This window comes from Caloenas nicobarica, chromosome 11 (genome assembly GCF_036013445.1).
Source record: "Caloenas nicobarica isolate bCalNic1 chromosome 11, bCalNic1.hap1, whole genome shotgun sequence".
Taxonomy (NCBI): domain Eukaryota; kingdom Metazoa; phylum Chordata; class Aves; order Columbiformes; family Columbidae; genus Caloenas; species Caloenas nicobarica.
Window position 1 is genome coordinate 21,034,543 of NC_088255.1, and position 25,514 is coordinate 21,060,056.

A 25,514-nucleotide genomic window follows, 5' to 3' on the forward strand; every position below is an offset into this window, starting at 1 on the left:
AGTGTGGCCCAGGCACTGCAGAGCTGCTGGAGTGTGGGTGAAGCAGGACGGACAACCCGGAGCCCAGCGAGCTGTGCTGGAGAGGGACGTGGGCAAGGATACTGCGCAGAGCAAATTCCTGCAGCCTCCAAGTGTGATCCTGAGGGACCATCTCCCCCTGCACCCACCCGAGGGCAGAAAACCACCTCCACCTTCTCTCCACAGCCTCCCACATGGGGCAGAGCCAGAGCACGGGAAAGCCAGAGCTGCACGCTCACACCTCGTGGGGACACAGCCCCACGCTCGGGGGGACAGCAGGGGCACAGGTACCTTGTTGTAGTAGCGGAGCTGCAGCGTGTGCCACTGCCCGTCGCTCACGCCCCCCGGCAGGTAGGGGCTCACCACCGTGCTGGACTCTCCTGCGGAGACAGGGACGACGACACAGGCTGAGGACAGCCGGACAGCCCAGGGATGTACCCAACCCTCCTGCAGGCACCAAACTCTCACGCACGGATGGAGAAGGGCTTCAGGAAGAGGAGCTCAGCACGCCAGCCCCTGCCTGCTGCAGCTGTGCGGCAGGAATCGCAGCCCTGGGACAGGGAGCCAGTCCCCCAGGATGTGTCCCTTGTCCAGGCTGATGGCCAGGGTGCCCTGGCACTGCGGGGCTGGGCCCTTGCCAGCCACTCGCTGCTGGTCCTTGCCCTGAGGAGACCAGCCGCAGGATGGCCACCAGGCAGTGTAGGGGAGAGGGGAGGAGCACTGAACACAGGATGGGGGGGAAGCCCCCCAGGGCTCCTGAGAGCCCTCGGGGCAGGAAGGGTGGGCCCAGCAATGGTGCGAGGCAGTGGGGGTGAGGACAACAGGATGGCAAACACCCTCCCAAGAGCCTTCTCCTCTCCAGACTGGCTCACAGCAAGGCAGGAGATGGAGCTCCCGATGATGTAATGGGGCAGAACGGCAGGGGAGACCTCAGAAGAATCATAGAATCACGGAACAGTTTGGGCTGAAGGGACCTTCCCAGCTCCCCCAGGGCCCCCCCTGCCATGAGCAGGGACATCTGCACCAGCTCAGGTTGCTCAGAGCCCCGTCCAGCCTGGCCTGGGATGTCTCCAGGGATGGTTCAGCCACCACCTCTCTGGCCAACCCGGGACAGGCTCTCACCACCTTCAGGGCCAACAATTTCTTCCTCATGTCCAGCCTGAATCTCCCTCCTTTAGTTTAAAACCACCACACCTTGTCCTATCTCAACAGGCCCTGCTGAAAAGTCTGTCCCCATCTTTCTTATCGGCCCCTTTTAAGCACCAAAAGGTGCAATAAGGTCCCCTCAGAGCCTTCTCTTCTCCAGGTTGAACACTCCAACTCTCTCAGCCTGTCCTCCCAGCAGTTTATCCCCCTTCACAGAAGGGTTTATCCCGGTTTGTACTCAGGCCCACGCTGATGCCCTTGTGCTCCTGAGCCCAGGGAGGGTCCCAAGACACACAGCCGTCCCCTGTGCCACCCACCGACTCTCACCAACACCCCTCTCAACGCCATCTCCCTCAGCACAGGCTCCATCCCGGGCAGCACCCACTCTCCCTGCTCAGCACCGGCCTTCTCGCAGTTCCCACAGCACAAATCCCAGACGGGCAGGGCCGAACCCACCTGTGGAGTACTTCAGCTGGACCTGCCCCTGGATGATCTCCACCGCCAGGAAGTCGTGCCTCTCGTTCAGGCGCCCGTTGTAGAGCAGGAGGCCACTGGGCTCCACGGTGCTGAACCTGGGGCAAGGGAGGAAAAGGGAGGGCAGGGGGTGCACAAGGAGCACGTGGAGGTCCCTGTTCTCACGTGGCACCAGAGGACAAGGACAGGGGGAGACCCAGGCCCGGCCCCGGGTGCAAGCCCAGCTGGGAAGGTGCTGGGAGCAAGATCCAGCAGATGTTTTGAGAGCATGGGTGGGCCTGGTGTGACAGCAGAGAGCTGGCTGCAGGGATGGGCAGAGGCTCTGAAGGAAGGGACGGGCTGATGCCAAGGGGACACGTGCCAATGCAGATCATAGAATATCCTGAGTTGGAAGGGACCCACAAGGATCACCGAGTCCAACTCCTGTCCCTGCACAGGACAACCCCACAGGTCACACCGCGTGTCTGAGGACGTTGTCCAGTCTCTTCTTGAACACTGCCAGGCTTGGGGCTGTGACACCTCCCTGGGGAGCCTGTTCCAGTGTCCAGCACCCTCTGGCCGAAGAACCTTTTCCTCATGTCCAACCTGACCCTCCCCTGGCACATCTTCCTGCCATCCCCTGGGTTCTGTCACTGTCACAGAGAGAAGAGCTCAGCCCTGCCCCTCCTGCTCCCCTGCTGAGGAAGCTGCAGCCCCATGAGCTCTCCCCTCAGTCTCCTCCAGGCTGAACAAACCCAGGGACTTCAGCCGCTCCTCACATGGCTTCCCCTCCAAACCCTTCACCAACTTTGTGACCCTCCTCCGGACACTCAGGTAGCTTTATATTGTTTTATACTGTGGGGCCCAAAATTGCACACAGTGCTCCAGGTGAGGTGGAACCAGCGCAGAGCCCTTTGGCTGAAGGTGCTGAGGCAGCCCCGGGGCAAGGCGAAGCCGGTAACCAGGGGTCTGGAGAGCAACACCGAGTCCCTGGCCAGGGCCAGGGTGCACAAGGGCCACCAGAGCAGGGACAGGCAAGCTAGTGGGTGCTGGTGGCCAGCGGAGGAGGGAGAGGACTCACGAGAGAGCGAGGGTGAGGTGGAAGCGCTGGCGCAGGCCCCGGAACATGATGAAGGATCGCGGTGGGAAGGAGCGAGTGGACACCTCGCAGAAAGGTGTCTCGAAGCCACCGGCCGGGCACTGGCAGTGGAATCCCCCGTCGGCACTGTTGGTGCAGGTGCCACCATTGCGGCACACGCCAGGCATGCAGCGGCCCGAGCGGCTGTCCACTTCACAGTTCTCACCTGGCGGGGCAAGATCATAGAATCACAGAATCGTTTGGGTTGGAAGAGACACTCAGGATCATCGAGTCAACTAACCCATGTCCCTGAGAACCTCATCTCTGTCTGTCCAACCCCTCCAGGGATGGTGACTCCAGCACTGCCCTGGGCAGCCTGTTCCAATGCCCCACAGCCCTTTGGGGAAGAAATTGTTCCCCACATCCAACCTCAACCTCCTCTGGCGCAACTTGAGGCCGTTTCCTCTGGTCCTGGCGCTTGTTCCTGGGGAGCAGAGCCCGACCCCCCCTGGCTCCAAGCTCCTTCCAGGCAGGTCAGAGATCAGAAGGTCTCCCCTCAGCTCCTGTTCTCCAGCTGAACCCCCAGCTCCCTCAGCCGCTCCCATCGCACTTGTGCTCCAGCCCCTCACCAGCTCCGTTCCCTTCTGATGGGCAGATGACAAGAGGCTTGGGACGCGTCCCAGCTGGGGGACACGGATGCAGCGGCCACCCAGCCACTCCCTGCTCCAGGAGTGCAGACCTCAGCCCAGGTTTGGGGCAGGAGTTTAAGGTGGCTGGGGGCATGTGAAGGATGTAACAACCCAGATGTCACGCAGGTGTTCCTCACAGGAGCCAGCAAACCAGTTACCACCGCTGGCCCTGCAGCCCAAGCCACCTGGCTGGATGGGATGCCAGCTCCAGCTGAAGGGAAAAGTTTGGACCCCAGATGGCACAGGAATGGGACAGGAGGGGACAGGCCACAGCTGGGCTGCACAGTCCTAAGGACAGAGAGGCCAGGACAAGGCAGGGGCGTCCTGGCAATGCTGGGGGGGCCTTCTCGGGCACTGCCACCACACAGCCCTGGGACAGGCATGGCAGTCCTGGCTCCGGGGTGTGGGAACAGCCCAGCACCACTGAGCTCCCCAACAATCGCTCCGAAAGTCTCACCCACAGCACCAGGAGCCTCCTCACCCTGCACGCAGGCTCTGACAGAGCAGCCAAAGCCACATGGAAACCACACAGATGAGGGACACCAAACACCCTTGCACTTAGCTGGTGTTGGTGATGGGGATGCCCAGGCCAGCTCAATGGGGTCTCACCAGCCCCTTGTCCCCTGCTGTCCGCGCAGGGACCCGCTCAGCTGCAGTCCTGCGCCCCGGGCCCTGCTCCCATTACTGACTCTATGGCACGCAAGGAGGATGAGGAGACAGCACGAAGTGACAGGGAAACGAGCTCATTAACCCTTCTGTTAATGGCTGTTCACGCTTCAAACGCTGGGGGTTAATTACCACTGACTCTGCTTATCTCCCCAGGAGTCACCAGCAGGAGAGCGGCTCCCAGGCAGCCATCTGCTGCCAGCCTCCCGGCAGGGACCACAACGGCTCCTTCCCCAGTAGCCACAGGCCACCTTCCCTCAGCCCCAGGTTGCCAGCGGCTGGACATGGGTCCCTACAGACTCCTGGGGACTCGTGGCAACAAGATACTGGCTGGTTTAGGGATCCCTCCACAGCTAGAAGCAGATCCTGCCTGGTGGAGCAGCTAGGCCCAGCCTCCCCTTCTGTTTTGGGTGGGCAGCAGCTCACCCACTGCACAAACGGCTGGACACTGGCGCAGGGTGAAGGCAGCAGCTCCCATGGTCCCAGAGCCCATCACCCCCCTGGCATGGGGCTGAGGAGCCTCCTGTGCCCCCGGGGTCCAGCTTGGTCCTCCTGCTCTGTGAAAAAGGCTGGGAGGTGGTGGCCAGAGTCCCCTCCAAGCCACCTCCCTACAAGGCAGATTTCTATGGCAACCTCAGCCCTGCACATCCAGCGCCATGGAAACACAGAGAGCCGGGAGCAGAGCAGAGCCGAACCGCCGCGGCAAACAGGGGCTCTGACACCCACCGCCCCACTGGGAAGAGCACCCTGCCATGGTGACAGCAACGTCAAGCGACCCGCTCGCCTGTGTCCCCCATGGCCCTGGGCACTCACCGCTGAAGTGCTGGCGGCAGACACAGGTGTATCCCCCCTCTTTGCGGGTGCAGATCCCACCATTCAGGCAGGGGTTGGAGTAGCAGAGGTTGATCTCTGTTTCGCAGTAGTCCCCGGTGAAGCCCTGCGGGCAGCGGCACCGCAGGCCAGTGATGGGGTGGATGGGCCGAAAGAGGGTGGAGGGAGAGGCGATGAAGGGGGCTGAGCTGTCAAACTTGAGGACAGAGATGCATTTCATGTAGTTCTGGCAGGGCTCACGCAGGCAGACATTGTCGTCGAAGGGCAGCACCTCCAGCATGGAGGCACCCGTCAGCGCCATGCGCTTCATGTACAGCTGCTCCTGCAGCTCCTCCGAGCTGAAGTAGCGCCCGCCCCGCGGCGCCAGGGCCGAGAAGCTGACGTTGAGCACCGCGCCGCCCACGTCCGTGTCGTTCTGGATGTTGAAGATGAAGATGTCCTCCTTGGGTGTCGCAAGCACGGTGGCCACCCCTTCCAGGAAGGCGGCCAGCAGCGGGGAGAGGAACCGCTCCTGCCACATGTTCTCCAGCCGCACCGTGATGCTGTTGGCCAACATCTCCTCCGTGATGATGATGACCCGCAGGACACACTGAGCCGTCACACTGTGGATCCCGTCTGTGGGAAGGAACAGGGACATGCTACAGGGCTTTGCCTGCTGCTTGGAGGGTGCCCTCCCTCCCGCCCCAGGGCACAGCCCTGCACCCCAGAGTGACCCCCAAAAGGCCCAAGTCCTTGGCTAAGAAAGCTTGGACCCACAGCTCGGGGGGACAGCAGGTGCACCTGGGCTGGGGGGGAGCAGTCGGTGTGGCTGCACCTTCTCCCTCCCATCACACTCTCCACTGAGATAACTCCCAGGTTTCCTCCCCGTCCTGATTCTCGGCAGCAAAGTGAGCTCTCAGGAACAAAGATGCTGGTGAGAAGCGGGCAGAAGGCAGTCCCAGCAGGAGGCTGGGCAAACACGGCAGGAAGGGCCCGGAGGGGGTTTTGCTTCCCTGCTGTGCCCTGTCTGCCCCCCCATGCTGCCTTTTCCTGCGCTCTCCTCCTGCCGCCTCCTTCCTCTCCTCCACGCTCTCCAAGGCCTTTGTGCCAGTCTTCCTGCTTCCCCCTTCTCACCATCTGCTCCGCAGCTCTTGCTCTCTCGGCCCATCTCCGGTTTGTTTAATTTGCTTGAATCTTTGTTTTCCTTGGAAACAAAACTCCCTCCCCTTGGGACCCTGCACCATGTGAGCCACCTCTCAGGCACCAACCCAGGAGCATGCCCACCTGCTCTCCCCCAGCACCGTGCCCATCAGCAGCATCTCGCCCCCACGCTGGGCACAGTCACGTGTGGGCAGCGCAGGCAGCAAAGCACCAGCCCAGACAGGCAATGGCACAGCCCCCACCATAGCCCCCACCCCAGCAGCTGCACAATTTGGGGACCCTGCCTCACGCCACCGACCCAGCTCCCAGAAACCCAACAGATGCCACTACCTTGGAGGGTCAGACCCTGCTGCACATTAGGAAATACTGGCCAAGATGGGAGCTGGCTTTGCCAGGAGGTATCCCACAAACCATCCTGCCAGTGTTCCCCTCGCTTCCCCAGTGCCCCCCCTGCCATGAGCAGGGACATCTGCACCAGCTCAGCTTGCTCAGAGTCCCGTCCAGCCTGGCCTGGGATGTCTCCAGGGATGGTTCAGCCACCACCTCTCTGGCCAACCTGGGCCAGGCTCTCACCATCCTCAGTGGAAAAAATTCCTTCCTCGTGTTCAGCCTGAATCCCCCCTCCTTTAGTTTAAACCCATCACCCCTTGTCCTAACGGATGTAACTGCATGGCACATCTCCTGCACACAGATGTAACCTGGGCAGCTGCTCAAACAAGCGCTGCTACCAGGACACACAGGACAGACGAAGGGACACTGCCACCAGGCAGCCCTGGCCAGTCCGTGCCACGGCCACGTGTGAAACAAGCCTGGCAAACCCAGCCAGACCCCGCTCGGCACTGCTTCACCTCCTGCAAACCAGCGCGACGTGGCAGAGGGACAGCAGGCTTCCCAGCACCCATCCAGCCCCGGCGGGGACCGCAGTGTAAATGCCAGTTCCCCAGCCCCCACCTGCAAAGCTGCCTTTACTCTTCCTCTCTTCCCATCAATGCCGCGCTGCAAAGCCTTTTGATTTCCCTTAGCCTAGTTTGAAGTTTCCAGCGCAGGAGGATTTAAAGATTGAAATGTCTCCCTTTTTCCCCCCCCTGCTCTCTCTCTCTTCTACTCTTCAGAAGGTGAAAGCTTTCTGGAGACCCTGCAAATTCCCATGCTGGGGCTGGTGCTCTGGAGATAAGGCTCGCAGTGGGCTGGGGAACGGCGAGGCCGGTGCGGTCACCCAGGAGCTAATTTCCTGGAGAAAGGGGGCCTGCTTTCTTCTGAAATCAAACTGCTCCAGCCTCAGATAGAAGCAAGGTGAGAAACCACCTCTCTGTGTGACACCCTGCCAGCTCCGACATGGACGGCAGCACAAGCAGCAGTCACCAAACAGCCCTGGCCAGCACCCGGCTGGGTGTGCCCGAGGATTTAGACACAGCTGGGCTCAGTGCAAGGAACCTGCACTGTTACCTGTGTTCATTCCCTGAGGGACCTTCCCTCTGGAAGAAGCTCACAGAATCACAGAGCAGTTTGTGTTGAAGGGCCCTCCCCAGCTCCCCCAGTGCCCCCCTGCCATGAGCAGGGACATCTGCACCAGCTCAGGTTGCTCAGAGCCCCGTCCAGCCTGGCCTGGGATGTCTCCAGGGATGGTTCAGCCACCACCTCTCTGGCCAACCTGGGTCAGGCTCTCACCACCCTCATGGTAAAAAATTCCTTCCTCATGTCCAGTCTCATGGGCTGGCAGGAGCACCCAGCCCTGGGGAGGCAGGAGCGAGTGCAAAGCGACAAGCTTGGCTCAGCTGTGTAGGGTAAGATGCTCCCCAAGCCACCAGCAGCTTGGCATCCCTCCCCGAGGGACCGCCTGGTGGGGCAGCACCCCGGAACGCCACCACTGTGACACCAGCTCCCTTCTCTGCGGGAAGCCACGCCACGTCCCCGCTCCCTCTCCTCTCCTTTTGTCCCCTGCTCGCAGTTTGCCTCTAAGCATCAGCTGGGTTGGAGCCTGGCTGCCTCCCGCTCTCCTCCCCCTGGCTCACGGTTCACCCAGAAGCAGCCGCGACCGCGGGGGACAGCTCTTGCTCTCCCTGAGGGCTGCTCGGTGTCCAGCCGCAGGCAGGCAGACATCTGCCTGATTTATGGCTATTAGTAGGCCTTGGTTGATGCGATGCTGAGTCCTGGGGCAGGGCTGAGTCCAGCAATGCCTCTGAGGAAGAATCACAAAATCATTTCGGTTGGAAGAGCCCCTCAAGATCATTGTGTCCAGCCGTTAACCCAACCCCTGCACTACACCACATCCCTAAGAACCTCATCTACGCAGCGCAGGCTGCAGGGTGCCCAATGCCTGTGGCATTGCCCAGCCCACTGCAGGGAAGCACAAATGCCCCTTTCCCGGTTCCCCACAGCAATGGGGGGCCAGCCCTGGCCCCTCAGCCCTCTCCGGTGAGCTCCCCCATTACACATCATCCCACCCCAGCATCACACCCAGGGCTGCCTCCCGCTCCGCTCTGTGCAAGGGGAAGCAGATGGTTAAGAGAATGACCTGCTGCAAATGGGGGAGGAGAAAAAAAAAAGCTACCAAAAGAAAGCTTGAAGCTGGCTGGAGGCACTGACCCCCATGGGAGGCATTTTAATCACGAATGCTCAGCCTTTCTGATTAAATCCTGTGGCTGGAGAGCTGGTGCCTGGTGAATATTCATTCAGCAGAACGGAGAGCCCTGGAAACATGCCTACAGGGAAAGGTGCAGAGAGAGGGACACGAGGGGCTCTAACCCCAGTGCTGGGCAGCACCGGGTCATCGTGTTAGCACTTCTGAGACTGATGATTACCAGCTTCAAAAGCAGCAAAGCTACAGAAGGAAGAGCTCAGTGCAGAGAGCGGGATGGGCAGCAGATTCCTCCCGGGGGGCTGTGTTGTCAGCCTGGGAATGGAGCTCCAGGCCTGTGCTGGAAACCCCATGTGGGGAGCAGGGCTGCCAACCACTGCCCAAGGGTCTCCTGGTCTGCTCCCCCTCTGGATGCCGGGGCAGCACCCCAGCCCGCCCGCCGTGCAGCACGAGGCATGGGCTCCAGCCAACGCTCCCACCCTAGAGCCCCTTGCCCTACAGCAAACATTTTGGCCTTCAGCCTCCCCAGGAGCTCTGGGGATCAGGAAGAAGTCAGCTCAGCTCAAACAGCATCCCTGACACAGCCCCATACCTCACCAGCGGGGACCAGCAGCTCAGAAATCAGTGCATCACCACCATCATCTTCTGAGCAGCAGAGCCAACATCCAAGAGAGCAAAAGCCACCGGTCTGACCGCAACACCCCGAGCGGCCACCCCAGGGCTGGTGAGGGTGCTGTGGGGACAGACAGGGTAGTGAAACACCTCCGGGTGGAGCAGCCAGGGAAGGAGGAGACACGTATGGGTAAGGTGAATGTTCCTCACCGCTTCTGAAGGGCTTTGGCAGACCTCTCAAGATTCTGATGATACTTAACAGCTTAAGAGACCTCAGAAGTAAATCAGACTCCCCTCAACCAGCACATAGTATGAATGTCACTCTCTCAGTAGCTCTAAAGACAGGGACTAAAATAAAACAACCAAGAAGACTCCCACCCTAACTCCGCGGTCAGCACCTCCACCTGTGACAGACCTAACGGGATAGGAAGCTCCTGAGATTGGGTTCCTCAAGAGAAGAGCGACACGCGAGTTGTGACGGGCCAGGGCAGCCCTGGGACCCTTACCCAGCTTGAGAACACAGCTCTGATGCGTTCAGATGCAGGAGTCAGGACAAATGTGCTCTGGGGGGGTGTTCCCTGCCAGGCCGGGAATTTAGGTGGCCACATGGATCCTGTCAGCAGGGCAAGCCCTGGGCTGCAGGGGAACAGGGGCAGCAGAGCGGCCACCGCTGAGCCTCTGCCCTTGCCACCAGCCTGGCCCAGGGAAACCAGTGCGGAATGGTTCGAAGTCAACATGACGTCAGCTTCCTACAGTGCCCCGATCTCACACTGTGCTGCCGGCCACGGACACAGCCCCGCCGCCCACTGTCCTGCATCATCGGCGGCCAAGAGCAGTTTTTAGCAGCTAGAGGGGCCCAGTTTTGGGGGTGTCAGTCCCCCTGGAAAGGTGCTGGTTTGTGGTGGCCCAAGTCTCCCCTGCCTCCTCCAAGGGGCTAAGCTCACAGAAGAGCCTCTTGCCCTGTGATTTAGGGGGATCCAACCTCCCAGAAAGAGACCACAAAGCTGGCAGGTGGGCAGGGAAGCTGCTCCCTCCCTGGGGCACGCACCCGGGTGCCACTGTTGCCTTCCCCCAGGAGGAAGGTGCTCCGGCGCCGTGTTGAGCCCAGGCAAACAATGCAGCCGTGAAAACGTCCTGGCTGCCAGCTCTGCAAACCTCCCTCCCCCTGCACACAGCGACAGCACGGGGCTGGCGGGGCTTCGAACAATACGGACAGAAAAACCAGACCGCCACAGCCAACATTCAAAGCCAACAAAAGGCTTGTTTTCCAGCGTCTCGCTTCTCTTTCTTCCCCTTCCATCTCCTCCCCTCCTTCACGAGCGCATCTCTCCCTGTCTTCCCCCTGGAAGATGAAGACACTCTAATTGCAACGGCCCCCTCGCCGCGAGGCGGCTGGATGCAGGACCTGGGATGCGATTGTCTCCTGCCTTTGTGCAGGGTTAAGTGTGCGAGGAGGCAGGGCTTGCAGAAACACACTGGGGCAGAAGCTGGAAAGGTCAAAACTGTCCCCCCCAGTCTCCAGTGATGGGCATGTGTGCGCCTGCACCCGCTCTGAGCCAGCCCCGCGGGTACAATTAACCCCCAAGGAGCCCCAAATCCACCGACGGGCTGGTGCTGGCCATGCGCTTTGAACCGGTCTCTTCTTAAAGCCCTTGCTCCATCTTTTGAAAGAAACCCTCCCCTTGCTGAATGAGCCAGATAGAGAGAGTGAGAGGGTAAAAAGGGAGGACAGCTGGTAGCCGAGGGACACGGGAGCATCACGATTTAACGTACGGCTCCCCAGGCACTCTCGGTAATTTGGCATTTGGCCCCTCCAAAGAGGGCTCTTGCCCTCCCTCCCCCCGAGCCGCTCCTCGGCTCAGTGATGGACGGGTGCCTCCATTTCAGATCACGCATCCGCCAGCAAAGAAAGGCTGATAGTGAAGGCAAAGCCCGGGCGGTGGGCAGCTCCAGGTCCAAACCCCACTTGCTCACAGGTCTCTCTTTGCCCTGCCCTCGGCCTGGCTGGAGGGGACCCCAACGCTCCCCAAAGCCACCCCAGCAGCTACCGCTCACATCCGCATTTGGATACTCCAGCAAGACACACGATGTGAGAGTTTCAAGCCCTGCGCTCTGAGGTTTGTCACAGCCGTCCCTTGCAACACTAAGCTGGCTGCAGAAAGGTGGTACCAGGCTTTAGAAGTCACACCAGAAAGTGCAGGTGTTGCTGGGTGCCACAGCCTGGATTCGGACAGAACGGTTTGCTACCAGCAGACTGGTATTTTTAAGGGGACTCCCTCTGCGCCGAGTTCAATCCCTCCTCCGAGCGCAGCCGGGGAAGCGCTCGGTCCCAGCGGGGAGAAGAGCCACCCGGGCTTGGGAGCAAAGCGGTGCGTGAGCCCCTGGGCCAGCAGCTTGGCCACCCCAGGAACTGGCTGCTGGCCCAGCCAGCACCCTCCAGCACATGTCACGGCCTCGCTGGCGACGGCACCTCCGAAGGTGTCTCACCAGCAGCTACAAGCCATCCTCAGCGCTGAGTAACGATGCTTTGTTCTCGCAGACCACCCCTGGCCCCAGCCCCCTTACACAGCGTGCCCCCACTGCCACCTTTCCCAGTCCCCCCAGTATTCCCTGACTGGGAATCCCAGTCCAAATCTTCCTGCCATTCCCCAACTCGCCCCCCGGATGCAAAATGAGCTCCCCGGAGAGGACCACACAGAGCCCCCCAGATGTACTGTACTAAAGGTTTAATGATTTCACGATCTTCACACCCTACCTGTGACGGTCACCAGCATGGAGGCCACGAGTGGACGGTTGTTGTCCAGCTTACGGCTCAGCCTCAGCTCCCCGCTCGATTGATTTACGATCAACAAGTGCAGTTCATTTCCCCGCTCAAAGGTGTAGAAGAGGCGGTCGGACACATCTGGGTCATAAGCTGGGACTTTCCCTATGACCCCCGAGGGGAAGGTGTTGGACTTATTGGACACGTAGTTATTGAACAGGATCTGGAAATTCTTGAGAACGGGGCTGTTGTCATTCTGGTCAATGAGTTTGATGTGGACCGTGGCTCTGCTGACCAGCGGGGCAGAGGTGGCTTGCACTACAATCACATACTCGGGTTTTGTCTCATAATCCAGGTCTATCAATGCTGTGAGCTCTCCAGAAAAGATGTCCATCTGGAATATCTCGGGGATGTTGCCTTCCACAATTTGGTACATGATCTGGGCGTTGGGTCCCTCATCCGGGTCGACAGCCGTGATTTGGGCCACAACAGACCCTACGATGCTGTTCTCCTTTACCAAGACCTCAAACTCTTCAGCGGGGAAGACAGGGGCGTTATCGTTCACATCCTGAACGGTGACCTGGATGTGGACAGGAGTTCGCTGAGGAGGGATGCCCCTGTCCACAGCGTACGCGGTCAGCTCGTACACAGGGACATTCTCACGGTCCAGCCTGCGGACGGTGCGAACGATCCCCGAGGTGGGCTCGATGGTGAAGTCTCCGTCCCCATCCTCCCCGTTCTGGAAGGTGTACTGCACTCGCCCGTTGGTGTGGGCATCCCGGTCGGTGGCAGAGATCTGGAGCACGCTGGTAAAGGGAGGTGCGTCCTCAGAGATCATGCCCTGGTAATGAGGGCTGACGAACTGGGGGGCGTTGTCGTTAACGTCATTCACCATGATTTCAACATAGGTGGTGTCCGCTTTCTGGGGGATCCCGTTATCCTTGGCAGTGATAGCCAACGTGTAGGTGACCTGGTCCTCATAGTCCAGTTCTGCCTGGAGAGTGATGGCCCCGGAGTCCGGATCGATGCGAAACTGCGGGACGTTGTCTTCTAGGTAGTACGTGATGCGGGCGTTTTCCCCCACGTCATCATCTGTGGCGCTGATCACCACCACCGTGCTGCCCACGGGACGGTCCTCGTTGATGCTCACGGAGTAGTGGGCGCTCTGGAACACGGGCCGGTGCGTGTTGGCATCAGTGATGTTGATGTGGACGTGGCAGTTGTCACGCAGGGTGCGGTCAGAGGCCGTCACCGTGAGCACGTAGCGCCGCTCCTGCTTGTAGTCCAGCGGCAGGGACAGAGTGATGAGCCCCATCCCGCCTTGCGTGCTGATGGAGAAGCGGTTCCGCGTGTTGCCTCCCGTGATCTGGTAGGTGATGGCACTGTTCACGTCCCGGTCGATGGCTGTGACACTGAGGACGCTGGTCCCCACGGCTGCATCCTCGTTCAGGCGGATGAAGTACTCCTTCTGGGTGAACTCGGGGCGGTTGTCGTTGACATCCATGACAGTAATGGTGACGCTGGCAGAGGCGGATAGAGACGGAGAGCCGTGGTCCCGAGCCTCTACCCCAAAAAAATAGTGCTCAACTGACTCCCGGTCCAAGGACCCACTGACCGTGATCCACCCCGTGGCACTGTTCACCACAAAGGGCGTATCGGCCGAGATCCCCGTCAGTTTGTACTCCAGGCGCGAGTTCTCGCCGTAGTCCGCGTCCACGGCCTGGATGTGGATGACGGAGTGGCCAAGGGGAGCATTCTCCAGGACAGAGATTTGGAAAGGGGTGCTGACAAAGATGGGAGCGTGGTCGTTGATGTCCACCACCTGGATGCTGGCCATGCCAGTGTTATTGGACAGGGGAGGGCGCCCCGCGTCCTGAGCCCGGATCCTCAGGGCGTACTCCCGCTCCACCTCAAAATCCAGCGGGGCCACCACCTGTATCTCCCCGGTGACGCTGTCAATAGAGAACTGGCCCCGGCTGTTCCCGCTGATGATGTTGTAGTGGACCAGCGCATTGTTGTCCTTGTCCAGGTCCGTAGCGGTGACGCGCAGGATCTCGGTGTGGGGCCGTATGTCCTCCCTCACCTGCACGATGTAGCGCTTCTCGCTGAACTGCGGGGTGTTGTCGTTCTCATCCAGGACCGTGATGTAGACCTTGACCGTGGCAGAGCGGGGCCCCGGTTCCCTGCCCTGGTCATCGGCCTCCACCACCAAGGAGTATCTCTCCATCTTCTCCCTGTCCACGGGCCCGCTGGTGGTGATAAGGCCGGAGCGGGGGTCGATCTCGAAGACGGCGTGGGCAGCCCGCTCGTTGACGAAGCGGTAGCGGATGTTGGCGTTGGGCGGGGAGTCGACGTCGGTGGCCCGCAGCTGCAGGATGGGGTACCCCTCCTCCACGTTCTCCCGGATGGTCTCCCGGTACTCGCCCTGCTCGAAGACGGGGTCGTGGTCGTTGCGGTCGGCCACGGCGATGGCCACCATGGTGGTGGCGGAGAGCCGGGGCACGCCGTGGTCGGTGGCCGTCACGCGGAAGTAGTGCAGGTCCATGCTCTCCCGGTCCAGCGCCTCGGTGGTGGTGATGAGCCCGGCCCGCGGGTCGATGCTGAACAGCTCCCGCGAGCGGCTGTTCATCAGCGCGTCCATGGAGTACACCAGCCGCCCCGCCTCGCCGCCGTCGGGGTCCTGGGCCGCCACCGCCGCCACCACCGTCCCCGCCGGCTGGTTCTCCGCCACCTCCGCCTGGTAGTTGTACTGGGGGAACAGCGGGTGGCGGTTGGGGGCGGCGCGCCGGCCCCGCCGGCCCGGGGCCGCAGCCGGGCAGGGCGGCGGGGCGGCGCGGGGCGGGCAGCGCGCCGGGGAGCGGCGGCGCAGGGCGGGCGGCCCCGGCAGCGCCCGGCACGGCACGGCGGCGGGGCCGCCCCCGCGGGCCGGCGGAGCCCAGCCCGGCGCGGCGGCGGCCCCCAGCCCGGGGGGGAACAAAGGGAGCAGCAGCAGCGGCAGCAGCAGCAGCAGCGGCGGAGGCGGCTCCCGGCGCCGGCTGCGGCGGCTCGGGGCGGCCAGCGGCTCCTCCGCCGCCATGGTGCCTCGGCGGCAGCCGCCCGGGCCGGGCGCACGGCGGCTGGGCTCGGCGCCGCCCCCGCCCCGCGGCGGCGATGGCCGCCCCCGCCCCGCTGCTGCGCCGCCGCTGCCGCTGCTGCTGGGGCCGGAGGTGGCGGCGGCGGCTCCTCCCGCAGCCCCAACATGGCTCCCGCCGCCCCGCCCCGCCCGGCCGCCATCTTGAGGGCGGGCAGGACCCGCGGCTGCCCCGCCCGGCCGTGCCGCCGCCGCCGCCCCGGGGGCGCCGCGCGGGAAGCGGGGCGGGCGGCGGGAGGGACGCGCTCCGTGGAGGTGCTGAGCGAGCTGGGAGAAGGGAACGGAGCTGGTGAGGGGCTGGAGCACAAGTGCGATGGGAGCGGCTGAGGGAGCTGGGGGTTCAGCTGGAGAACAGGAGCAGAGGGGAGACCTTCTGATCTCTGACCTGCCCGAAAGGAGCTTGGAGCCAGGGGGGGTCGGGCTCTGCTCCCCAGAAACAAGCGCCAGGACCAGAGGAAACGGCCTCAAGTTGCGCCAGGGGAGATTGAGGTTGGATCTGGGGAACAATTTCTTCCCCAAAGGGCTGTGGGGCATTGGAACAGGCTGCCCAGGGCAGTGCTGGAGTCACCATCCCTGGAGGGGTCGGACAGACGGACATGAGGTTCTCAGGGACACGGGGCAGTGCTGGGGGTGGGTTATGGTTGGACTGGATGATCTCGAGGGTCTCTTCCAACCACAATCATTCTGTGATTCTGTGTCCCTCTCATGGCACAGCTTGGGCTGGATGAGCTTTGAAGGTCCTCGCCAACCCAAACTGTTCCATGATTCTGTGGTCGAAGTCGGCTCCAAGTGCAGCTCAGCACATGCCGGAGAGCAGCTCCCCTGGTGCTCACACAACGCTGGGGGCTCACACCTGGTGGGTGTGGATTTCTAAGCCTCCAGAGAAGCTGACGTGTTTATAGACTCCGTAGGATTCCTGAACATCAGTAACCTGCCGTGATTGACTTCTCAGCCGCCCCAAAACGCCTCCAGCTTGGCTGGTCCAGCACCAGCGCTGACGGGGCTGTGGCCGTGCCGGCCGTGCCCTGGGGGTATTTATGTTCTCCCCACCTGAGCCCTCCTGGTACCATCAGAGCAGCCCCAGCCCCGTGCAAAGCTCACCCAGAAAACCTCAACTAATAAAGGGTGGCTGGATTATACATCGCACCTCCTCAAAATGGGGATTTGCCATCAAGGAACCCAATCAGGAGAGAGGCGATGCTTTTAAAAATTATGAAGGCTTTCGAGTTTATTCCTTCTAATTACCCAGCTGACAGCTCAGAGGAGGAGGAGAAAATCATCAAGGTATTACTGCCACAAAATAGTGGTAATTGGATCATTCCAGGCAATAAAGCGGAGGGACAGGTCACAGACAGCATGTCGCTCCCCCCGCGCCGGCCCCCCAACACCCCTCAGTGCTGCACCGCAATAAATACACACAGATACGGGAGGTACCGCGTCAATAGCAGCGTGTTATGGCGAACACAACACAATCACGTTATCTGTGCCTGTCACCCGTGTGTGGAGCAGGAATCGCTGAGCAGCCTTGGGGATGAGGGGTTTACACACCGCGGTTTGATTCCCTGCGATGTGCAGAGGCTTTTCCCAGGCAGTGGGTGCAGGGACCCCCTGGGACCCCCCATGGCCAGCTGTCCCCTCTGGCCCCGCCAGCCCTGGCTGCGGTGACAGCACAGAACCACAGAATCATTTTGGTTGGAAGACACCAATTGTTCCCCCAGCCCTGGCACTGCCCCATGTCCCTGAGAACCTCATCTCCGCCTGTCCATCCCCTCCAGGGATGGTGACTCCAGCACTGCCCTGGGCAGCCTGTTCCAATGCCCCACAGCCCTTTGGGGAAGAAATTGTTCCCCAGATCCAACCTCAACCTCCCCTGGCGCAACTCGAGGCCGTTTCCTCTGGTCCTGGCGCTTGTTCCTGGGGAGCAGAGCCCGACCCCCCCTGGCTCCAAGCTCCTTTCAGGCAGGTCAGAGATCAGAAGGTCTCCCCTCAGCTCCTGTTCTCCAGCTGAACCCCCAGCTCCCTCAGCCGCTCCCATCACACTTGTGCTCCAGCCCCTCACCAGCACAGGGGTGGTGCAGATGGGGTGACGCTCGCTGTGTAGCTGGGACATGGGGTGAGCAGCCCCCAGGGACAGCGATGGCTCAGGGATGCTGACGGAGGCTCATCCCCCGTGGCAGCCAAGGCTGGCTCCAGGGCACGTGTAACCATTCACTGCACAGAGCAAGGGACACCCTGAGTGCTGTCAGCCCCCCGCATATCGCGATTTCCCACACGGTGTTCAGCGTGACACACCGCAGGGCAACAAGCCCGTGGGAGACACCAGCCAGAGCATCAGGAGCTGGCACGCAGCCCTGGCCCCATTTCTGCAGGCAGCAGTGCTTGATGCATCCCCCAGATTTGGGGGGCGCAGAGCCTGTGCCAGGCATTTACACCTCGACTCTTGGCCAGGGCTGTAACCCCCCGGCAGCAGCCAGGAGCAGAGAACAGCTTCCCCGCTGCCCTCCCACCACTCGCACCCCTGAAGCAGCACCCGTGGGGCTGAGGTTTGGGAACAGACACCTGCAGCCAAAGCGGGATCCACCAGCGCTTGGTACAGCCTGTTAAACCCTCAGCGCATGGGCTCGCTGCCCTGCAGCTCTGCCGGGAGCCTGCTGAGCCTGCCAGTGCTTTGCAGGGGGAGAACTGCTGAGCCCGGCTCTGCCAAACCCTTCACCCGGAGCAGTGGTGCTGGGCATGCCCCCGGGGTGATGGTTGTGCCCCCTCGCAGCGGCTGCTGCCCTCCACCTCCCCTCGTCTGCCAGCAGCGTGGCAGGAAAAGGGAAAGCAAGATGCTGAGTGTGGGAAAACCATGGCGTTGGTCCCATTCGAGGGGCAGCACCCGGGTTGCCCCTGCGGGCAGCTGGCACCCAAACCATCCCTACCGCTTCGGTCCCCCGCCCGCAACAGGGCTCACCCGTAACACGACGGGGCAAGCAGGGCTACGTTCACGGAAGTCCAGTTTAAGACATTTTTATTCCTCTGCGTGTTACACTTAAGTGTTTAAGAAAATACAGGATGCCTTTTGACATTCATACATTTTTTACAGGGGAAAAATAGGTTTCTCTACGAGGGTGGTTATGAAGCTTTGGGTGTTCCCAGGCTGAAATCAGGGGGTCCTTGCCCCCCTTGGCTGCCAGGCCAACCTTCTCCATTCCTGAGCACCACTGCTCAGCCCAGAGGCCAGGCCTGCAGAGCAGAGCTCCTGCCATCACCTCAAGCTACAAAAAGATTAAAAAATACAACGCCCAGTATTTCCAGTTCAGCTTTCCAATAGCTCCTACACTAGATACTACAAAGGAAGAGCTGGAGACAGGGAGTGACCAGACCGCACACAGAAATATCTAAGAGACCCACGTTAGCGTGTGTGACTATCTGTAACAGGGAAACAGGTTAATCCCGTGTGCTAGAAACCTACAGAAAACATAAGTAAGGGTTCCCCACGCTCGTGCAGAGTCACAAACAGCTACTGGACACCAGGCTCGCGCTGCCACGTGGGGAGGGAGGGCAGCGAGGCAGAGCTGCTACGAAGCTCAAGGCAAGAAATGCACACGCTTGACGAACAGAGCGCGCCTGCCCACGCACAGCTCCGGCAACGCTGCCAGAGGCGGCAAGTGGCAGCTGTCACTTGGCAGGACACGTCTTTGCGCCGCGTCCGGGCCAAAGGCTTACCAAGGGCAGCGTCGCCCGTGTGGTCGTTGCTTCTAGGCTGCCACAGTGTGCAAGAAATTCAGATTTCAACGTCACTAGAGAAAGCGGATCGAAAAAAAGCAGCTGCTAGGGTAAGACCTCTATGAGCCTAGGTGGGCTGCTGCCCAGAGGCAAAGCTGAGGGCCAGGAGGGAGCGATGGGCTCACCAGACAAGGCGTTGGACAGCGAGCGAGCTGCCTCCCCTTGGCAGGGCCGCAGCACATTGGCACTAGCAGCAGCAAACAAAACAGATGTTACGAAAGCTTCTTCCAAGAACCAGCGGACTCCACTTGGTCACTGCAGGGAGAAGAGATGCACATGGAGAAGAAGTGACACTCTAAGGCAAAGGCCTTTCACTTGGGGACCTTGGGACAGCAGCACAGCCAAGCACCCCCCCACCTCGGCTGCTGAAGCCCCTCACCGCTCTCTGCCCTTCCCGCGAACACCGGCTGCCTAAACACCTCCTGCCCGAGTCCTGCAGACAAACCACGCGCCAGCGCCCAGCCCGTTCCGCCTGTCCCCGAGCACCAGGCCCCGGGGACGCCCCGTGCCCTTCCTGCCGCTGGCGTCTCTAAAGGGCCAGTGAACATCGTCCCAACCTGAGGGGTACAAGGTATGAGCTGTACGGGAAAGGGATGGGGAGAAAGTGTCAACAAGAGACGTCGTCGATCCAAGTGGTTCCAACTCCAGTCCAAGCCGAGGGGCGGTTAGCTGGTACCGGAGGAGATTTCCGGGAACTCCTTGTAAATCTCCAGGATGATCAGTTTGTCCATCTGGCACTGCTGGCCCTCCTCCTCCTCGCCCAGGATGCGCTGCAGGATGCCCTGCAGGTCGGCCAGGCGGTGCTGGTGCTGCAGGTAGGGCGTGGAGCGGATGATGGCGTGCATCAGCGAGAGGTACTCCATCCTCAGCTGCCGGGCGACAAAACACAGAGCACAATGAGAGACTGAAAATGAGATAAACAAGCGTGCCAGCCTCCATTAGTGTGAGCACGGGAACAGCTGCTGCTGCCCCACCAGCCAGAGCGACTCCAGAGACACCTGCTTTTCCTTAAGGCTCATTAGTAGCTATGGAAAACTCCCATTTTTCCCACAGCAGCCCAGTGCTGCTCTTCACCCGCTCTCAAACATCCCCTGCTTCTTGCAATACCGAAACAGAGAGATCCCTCCTACTACCCCTGTCCCCAAAGGTCCCTGCTCAGAAGGGCGCAGACCACCAGAAGCTTGGCAGATCTTGCTTCAAAGACGCCTTTCTACTGCTGTGTGCCAGGCAGGATAACGCCCCCCCTTCCTCCTCATCCCCCAGGGTGGATGTGAGCACCCAGAAATGTTGTGCCAACCCCAGATCTCCACCCTTGGCCGCACCAGCCGGCCCCTTGGGGTGCCAGGAGCTTTGGGACTGTGCTCCCTTCCCCGGTGCCCACGGGTTCCTGCGAGCACCTTGTCTCCTGGGGAGAGATCCGCGATCTGCCGCACCAGGATGTCGATCAGGACCATCATGTCCGTGTGGTAGAAGATGCTGGCCGTGTCCTTGCTGGCAAAGATGTCCTGCAGAAACTTCAGCACAGAGTGTGGCGGCTGAGGCTGGTGCTTGAAGATACAAACTGGATCATCTGGGGGAGGCAGAGAGACTGTGCTGAGCCACACACCCCCAGTGCCCGTCTCATATTCAGTGCTCACCCCTTTGTCAGACCCTTTAGAGGAGGCTGCCACCGGGCTTGGCCAGCTTTTGTGCCGACAGACCTCACCGCCTTGCACAAAGCTGTGTAATCAGGATGGCAGCTCTGCAGGGTGTCAAGCCCAGACCCAACTCATTAGCATTAATCATTGTTTATGTTTCACCTACCATCCCAGGTGAGAGCTCATTAGCACACCCCCTCCCAGTGCCTCCCCTTCTTGCTCAACAGGCTTCTACTGATTTTCTCCCTGGTTTATTAAGTTTGGTCCGACAACCCCTCTGAAAACCCTGTCCCAGAAATGAGTTTTCACCAGGGAGACCAGGCTGGTACCATCCTGCAGCAAGAAAAGAAACCCCTCCAAGTGTAAATGAGCCGTCACGTCCTGTTCTCTTCCAAAACATAGAATCATTTGTTTGGAAAAAACCCTCAAGATCATCGAGTCCAACCATTCCCCCTCCCCTGGCACTGCCCCATGTCCCTGAGAACCTCTTCTCCGTCTGTCCAACCCCTCCAGGGATGGTGACTCCAGCACTGCCCTGGGCAGCCTGTTCCAATGCCCGACAGCCCTTTCTGGGAAGAATTTTCTTCCTGATATCCAATCTAAACCTCCCAAGAGGGGCTCTGTGCCACTGCAGTCCCCCAGCAGTTGTCAGGAAGGCAGGGACAAGAGAAGCATCTTCATTAGGTTGTGCCCCCCCTCTTTCTTCCCCCCGCCCTTGCAGGAAGGTGATCCCTGCAGGGAACCTGTCAGGGAAAAGGCTAAACAAAGGCTTTGGGAGGAGACCACACAGAAGAGCACTGAGATGGAAGCTGATATAGGTCGGAAACAGTGATTTGCAACCCCAAAGAGAACTAAAGCCAGAGTAAGATGAGCCGCGAGCATTGCAGGATGAGTTATTTACCAGCAAATCAAGAAAATGAATCTCCGGCAGCAAAGCCCCTGTGCTCCAGAAGGTATTAGAAAGCACAATAGTGGCACACGGCGCAGGCAGAGACCTGGCACTGCTCTGCCCACGGAGAGCTCCAGCTTTCTAGCAATCTGCTTGGCAAAAGCTCTCCATGTGCAGTGGATCTCACTGTCTGGCTGGAGCAGACACAAAGCTAAACCTGCCGGCAATTCTGAAATGGGCAGTTCCGCTCGAAGCAGCATTTTGGAAGGCAAGAGCTCCCTCTGGATCTGTCCCCTGGGGCAGACAATTGCCAGCACAGGCTGAGGTTTGTGTGCCAGCGCTGATGGAGCCCTGTCTGCCCAAGGACAGAAGTGGCCCAGGACCAGATTTTCTCCCAGACAGGAGCTTGCCTGCCTTGCAGCCGGCCGCGCCGTGAGACGGGGCTGATCTGCCCCAGAATGACACAGGAAAGGCAGCCCCGAGGCCTCTCCTCTCTGCCCAGATGCCACCAGCACCACTTTATTCATTGCACAGCTCCATCCTCAGCAATGCAGCCTGTCACCCTCATAGACTCACCAGGAGGAAGAAATTTTTTCCCCTGAGGGTGGTGGGAGCCTGTCCCAGGTTGGCCAGAGAGGTGGTGGCTGAACCATCCCTGGAGACATCCCAGGCCAGGCTGGACGGGGCTCTGAGCAACCTGAGCTGGTGCAGATGTCCCTGCTCATGGCAGGGGGGGCACTGGGGGAGCTGGGAAGGGCCCTTCAACACAAACCCTCCTGTGATTCTGTGAAGCAGCACGTCCTGCCTGAGCCTGCAGCTCCTCAGCCACCTGCCTCCCCAACACAACCCAGCCCGTAACGAGCTCCGGCCTCATTGTCTCGCTGCACCCCCATTAGCTGCACCCCCTGCCAGGCAGGTAACAGCACCGCAAACACTCACCTCCCCTGTTCAGCAGCAGCAGCAGCTTCTCTGTGAAAGTCTTGACATTGGAGTGCTTGCTTATTGTAGTCATGATCACGTTGTGTTCTGGAACTAAGGAACAAACCTGTTCAGCACATCCCTTTGTTTCCTGAAGGCCATGGTAATAAAAATATCTAGTGGAGGATTCCTGTTTTGCACCAATGCTCTGGGGAGCTTTGGGGAACGACAGTCTATCAGGGCTATGAAACATTTCAGCCCCGCAGAGCAGGTGGGCAGGGAGAGGGAAGGTGAAATAAATGCAGCAACAGTGCATGAAACACCTGGGACTGCGTGTGCCTGATTCACATGTCAGCTCCCGTCCAGCCAGGCAAATACTGTGAAATCCCTTGCAAAGGTTTCATGTTGTGGAACATCACCTCTGCTCACAGAGCTCCAAAGCCGAGGGCTCCGCTCCCTGGTACCTTCACGGTCTGTATCACCAAGTGCCCTGCTGGGATTTGTTACCTTCTCATAAGAAAGGGCGACCAGACCCCAGGAGCAACCAGAAGGGAAAAGTTGTTCTTCCCAGCACTCGGCATGGGGCTGTGCAAGGGGAGAGGCTGAGGACGACTTCTAGGAAATGTCCCCTAGCTGCTCTGGGGGTGATTTTTTTGTAATTAAAATATGTTCACCCTAGCAGACCTCGTGCATGTGTGCACATGCTCAGAAGCATCCCAGCAGTGCAGCACGGCTGGTTCTGTGGCACAGGGCTGGCAGCCTGCTGATATTTCACAGGCTGCAAAGTGCTTTAGGATCCTTTACACTGAAGGGCATCAATACGTGTTTTCAGGAGAGTTTTTGAACTAATGCTGCGCCACCGAATGGTACGACAGATGCACCTTGCAGAGAGAGGAATAAAAATGCAATCCACTAATATGCAACCTGAACAACATTTAACATGTTCTTAGTATCAGAGTAAAGTCACTGCTCTTGGCTACAGCCCAGGTGGGCAATAACCCCCCAGAAACACGTTGTCTGTCGCACGTTAGTGCCCAATTACTGCAGCCAGAGGTACCTGGGTAACTGCGGGAAGGGGTAATGGATAAGCAGCAGAGGCTACGCTTCATCAGCCTCTGTGCTATCAACTTGCACTTGAAATTACAAACTTTCACACACATTTTAATGAAGCGCAACTCAACAGGTAAATTACTGGACATGTCCTTGCTGCTTTATCCTCCCCCTTCCTCTCCACAAAACCAAGGGTAAAGCCATGAAGCAGAACAAGATGAAGTAATTAACTAAAGACAATTGGAGCAACAGGAGGTTTTGGGTTAAGGAGTGGCTTCTCTTAGCAGGATGTGGAACTGCTCTCCCATCGTCCAACAACGGGCAGCGAGAGGGCAAACACCCTTCTCTGGGGACCAGATGTGGCGTCTGTTCTCGCCGGGAGGGGGACAGAGGACAAGGACACTCAGGTGACACCGCAGCTCAGGCCAGTGTTGAAGAGCCCGTCCCCAACACACGGGCACCGAATGAGCTTCCAGAGGTGCAGCGGGATGAGCGGGTTTGTCCAGACCTACAGAAGGCAGAGGACTTTCTGGACTGCCACCGAGAAACGCCTGCTGAAGGATTTTTCTTTTCCAAATCATCTGTGCCTACGAGTTAAACTCCGCTCATGTTCTGCAAGTGCAGCCCAGGAGCTGCTTTGATCATGGAAGTACAGAGAGAGAAATCCGCTGGGCTCCGCGGAGCTGCTGCGCCCCAGGGCTCGGTTGGTTGGACATGGGCTCTCAGACCATTTTTTCCTCCAGGGTTTTGCACGATATTTAAGCACAGTGGATTTCCAGAGGCCAGGGGAGCTGGAGCGGCTATCGCAGCACCATGAAGACCCAGTGAGGGTCTCCCTCCCTCGTTCCAGCCCCCCCCAAGCCCTGCCCAGGCACGGCAGCACCAAACCCACCTGGAATGTGGAGATTGAAGGCCAGAAGGACGTTGACAAATAAGTCGGGCAGCTGGTCGGTAGCGTCTGAGGGCAGCCCGTCCTCGATCACATCCAGCAGGAACTGCACAAACTGAGAGTTGAGATGTTCTGCGCAAGGAGAAAGAGGGGAATTCACAGCACAGGGAAAACAAACCCAGCAACCAGGGACCACGCAAGCCACTTCTCTGGGCTTTTATGCTTAAAAACCATTAGCAGAGTGTTGGTGTCAGCCTCCAGAGAGTTAACAACCCTGCAAGGGGACTAGACCGACCACTGAGTATCTTTGTGTGAGAGACAAGTGGCTCAGAGAACTATCCACAGCACAGGGGAACACTGAAAATTGCTCCCCCACTCGCAACTTTTGGAGTAAATCAAACACCAAATCCTGCTCTAGCCGTTGTTGCAGCATCACTGCCGCCAAGGAAGGCTTCGGGTAGGAAGAGATCTGTATTCTTGACCACTGGTTTAATCCATCTATTTAAAAAATAAAAGAAGTAATCATCCAAATCATTAGTAATAACCCATTTTTCAATTTAGCTCTTAGGAAAGCTCAGGAGCTTGCGCAAATAAGTCCATCCACAGGAAATAATTGCCAGGGTTACATGAGGAGAGAAAAGCAAGAGGTGTGAAGGCTCATTTCACAGTCTGTACTGCACCGGCTTAAATCTTGTATTGTTTACCAGGGTTTTAAGGTGAAGCTGCTGAGGAGATGCTTATAAAAAATCTCTACTGCATCTCTAGGAAAACTGAGCCCAGAGTTTCCCAAATACAGGAACACGATATGGGCTGGGGAAGAAGCAGGCAGAGGTTTCTGGCTGGAGGCTGGAATGAAAGGACAGAGGATGAAACAGGCAGATCTGGCACAAAGTTTGCACTTTGTTATTGACCGCAATATCCTTAATCATCTCTGTTTTTCCCCAAGAGCTGGAAGCACCCAGGACTGCACCGTCCGGTGAGAAGGGAGACAGGGAAGAGGCCACGTTGTGCAGCTGACAGCTCCAGTGGGTGTTCACGGAGCGATCTGGGCTCTCTGCCTCCCCAGCAGACAGAACGGCTCCGAGGCAAATAAGAGCTGTGTGTTTTCACGCAGGGCAGAGGCAAAACAAAATGCCGCTTAGTCACGGTGATGGGCAAATCCACCTTTTCTGCAGCATGGCATCAGCCCTGCGCTGCTTCAACTCAGATTCAGGCTGCTCGAACCCAGATTTGCGCTGCTCTCTCTGGAAATCTAGCATCT

At 59.4% G+C, this 25,514-nt stretch overlaps 2 protein-coding genes across 6 annotated transcripts in view; both read right to left on the bottom strand.

The window, feature by feature from the left end:
- Positions 1-15,121, bottom strand: part of CELSR3 (cadherin EGF LAG seven-pass G-type receptor 3) — a 34,917-nt gene extending 19,796 nt beyond the window's left edge. For all 4 annotated transcript variants that reach the window (XM_065642381.1, XM_065642379.1, XM_065642380.1 and 1 more), the window contains exons 1-5: positions 11,967-15,121; positions 4,864-5,496; positions 2,699-2,921; positions 1,621-1,736; positions 310-398 (exon numbers count right to left, since the gene is read on the bottom strand). In XM_065642381.1, the coding sequence (XP_065498453.1) occupies positions 310-398; positions 1,621-1,736; positions 2,699-2,921; positions 4,864-5,496; positions 11,967-15,048 (4,143 nt within the window). In that variant the 5' untranslated portion in view covers positions 15,049-15,121. The remainder of the gene's footprint in view (positions 1-309; positions 399-1,620; positions 1,737-2,698; positions 2,922-4,863; positions 5,497-11,966) is intronic.
- Positions 15,122-18,102: 2,981 nt separating this feature from the next.
- Positions 18,103-25,514, bottom strand: part of NCKIPSD (NCK interacting protein with SH3 domain) — a 44,271-nt gene continuing 36,859 nt past the window's right edge. Inside the window, exons 10-14 of one of the 2 annotated variants that reach the window (XR_010606793.1) lie at positions 24,257-24,385; positions 22,336-22,428; positions 20,268-20,440; positions 18,996-19,739; positions 18,103-18,884 (exon numbers count right to left, since the gene is read on the bottom strand). Coding sequence is in view for 1 of the 2 variants with exons in the window: in XM_065642507.1 (XP_065498579.1) it covers positions 19,536-19,739; positions 20,268-20,440; positions 22,336-22,428; positions 24,257-24,385 (599 nt within the window). In the remaining variant the exon portion in view is untranslated. Of the gene's footprint in view, positions 19,740-20,267; positions 20,441-22,335; positions 22,429-24,256; positions 24,386-25,514 lie in introns of both variants that reach the window. The other variant, XM_065642507.1, reaches the window with a different exon arrangement.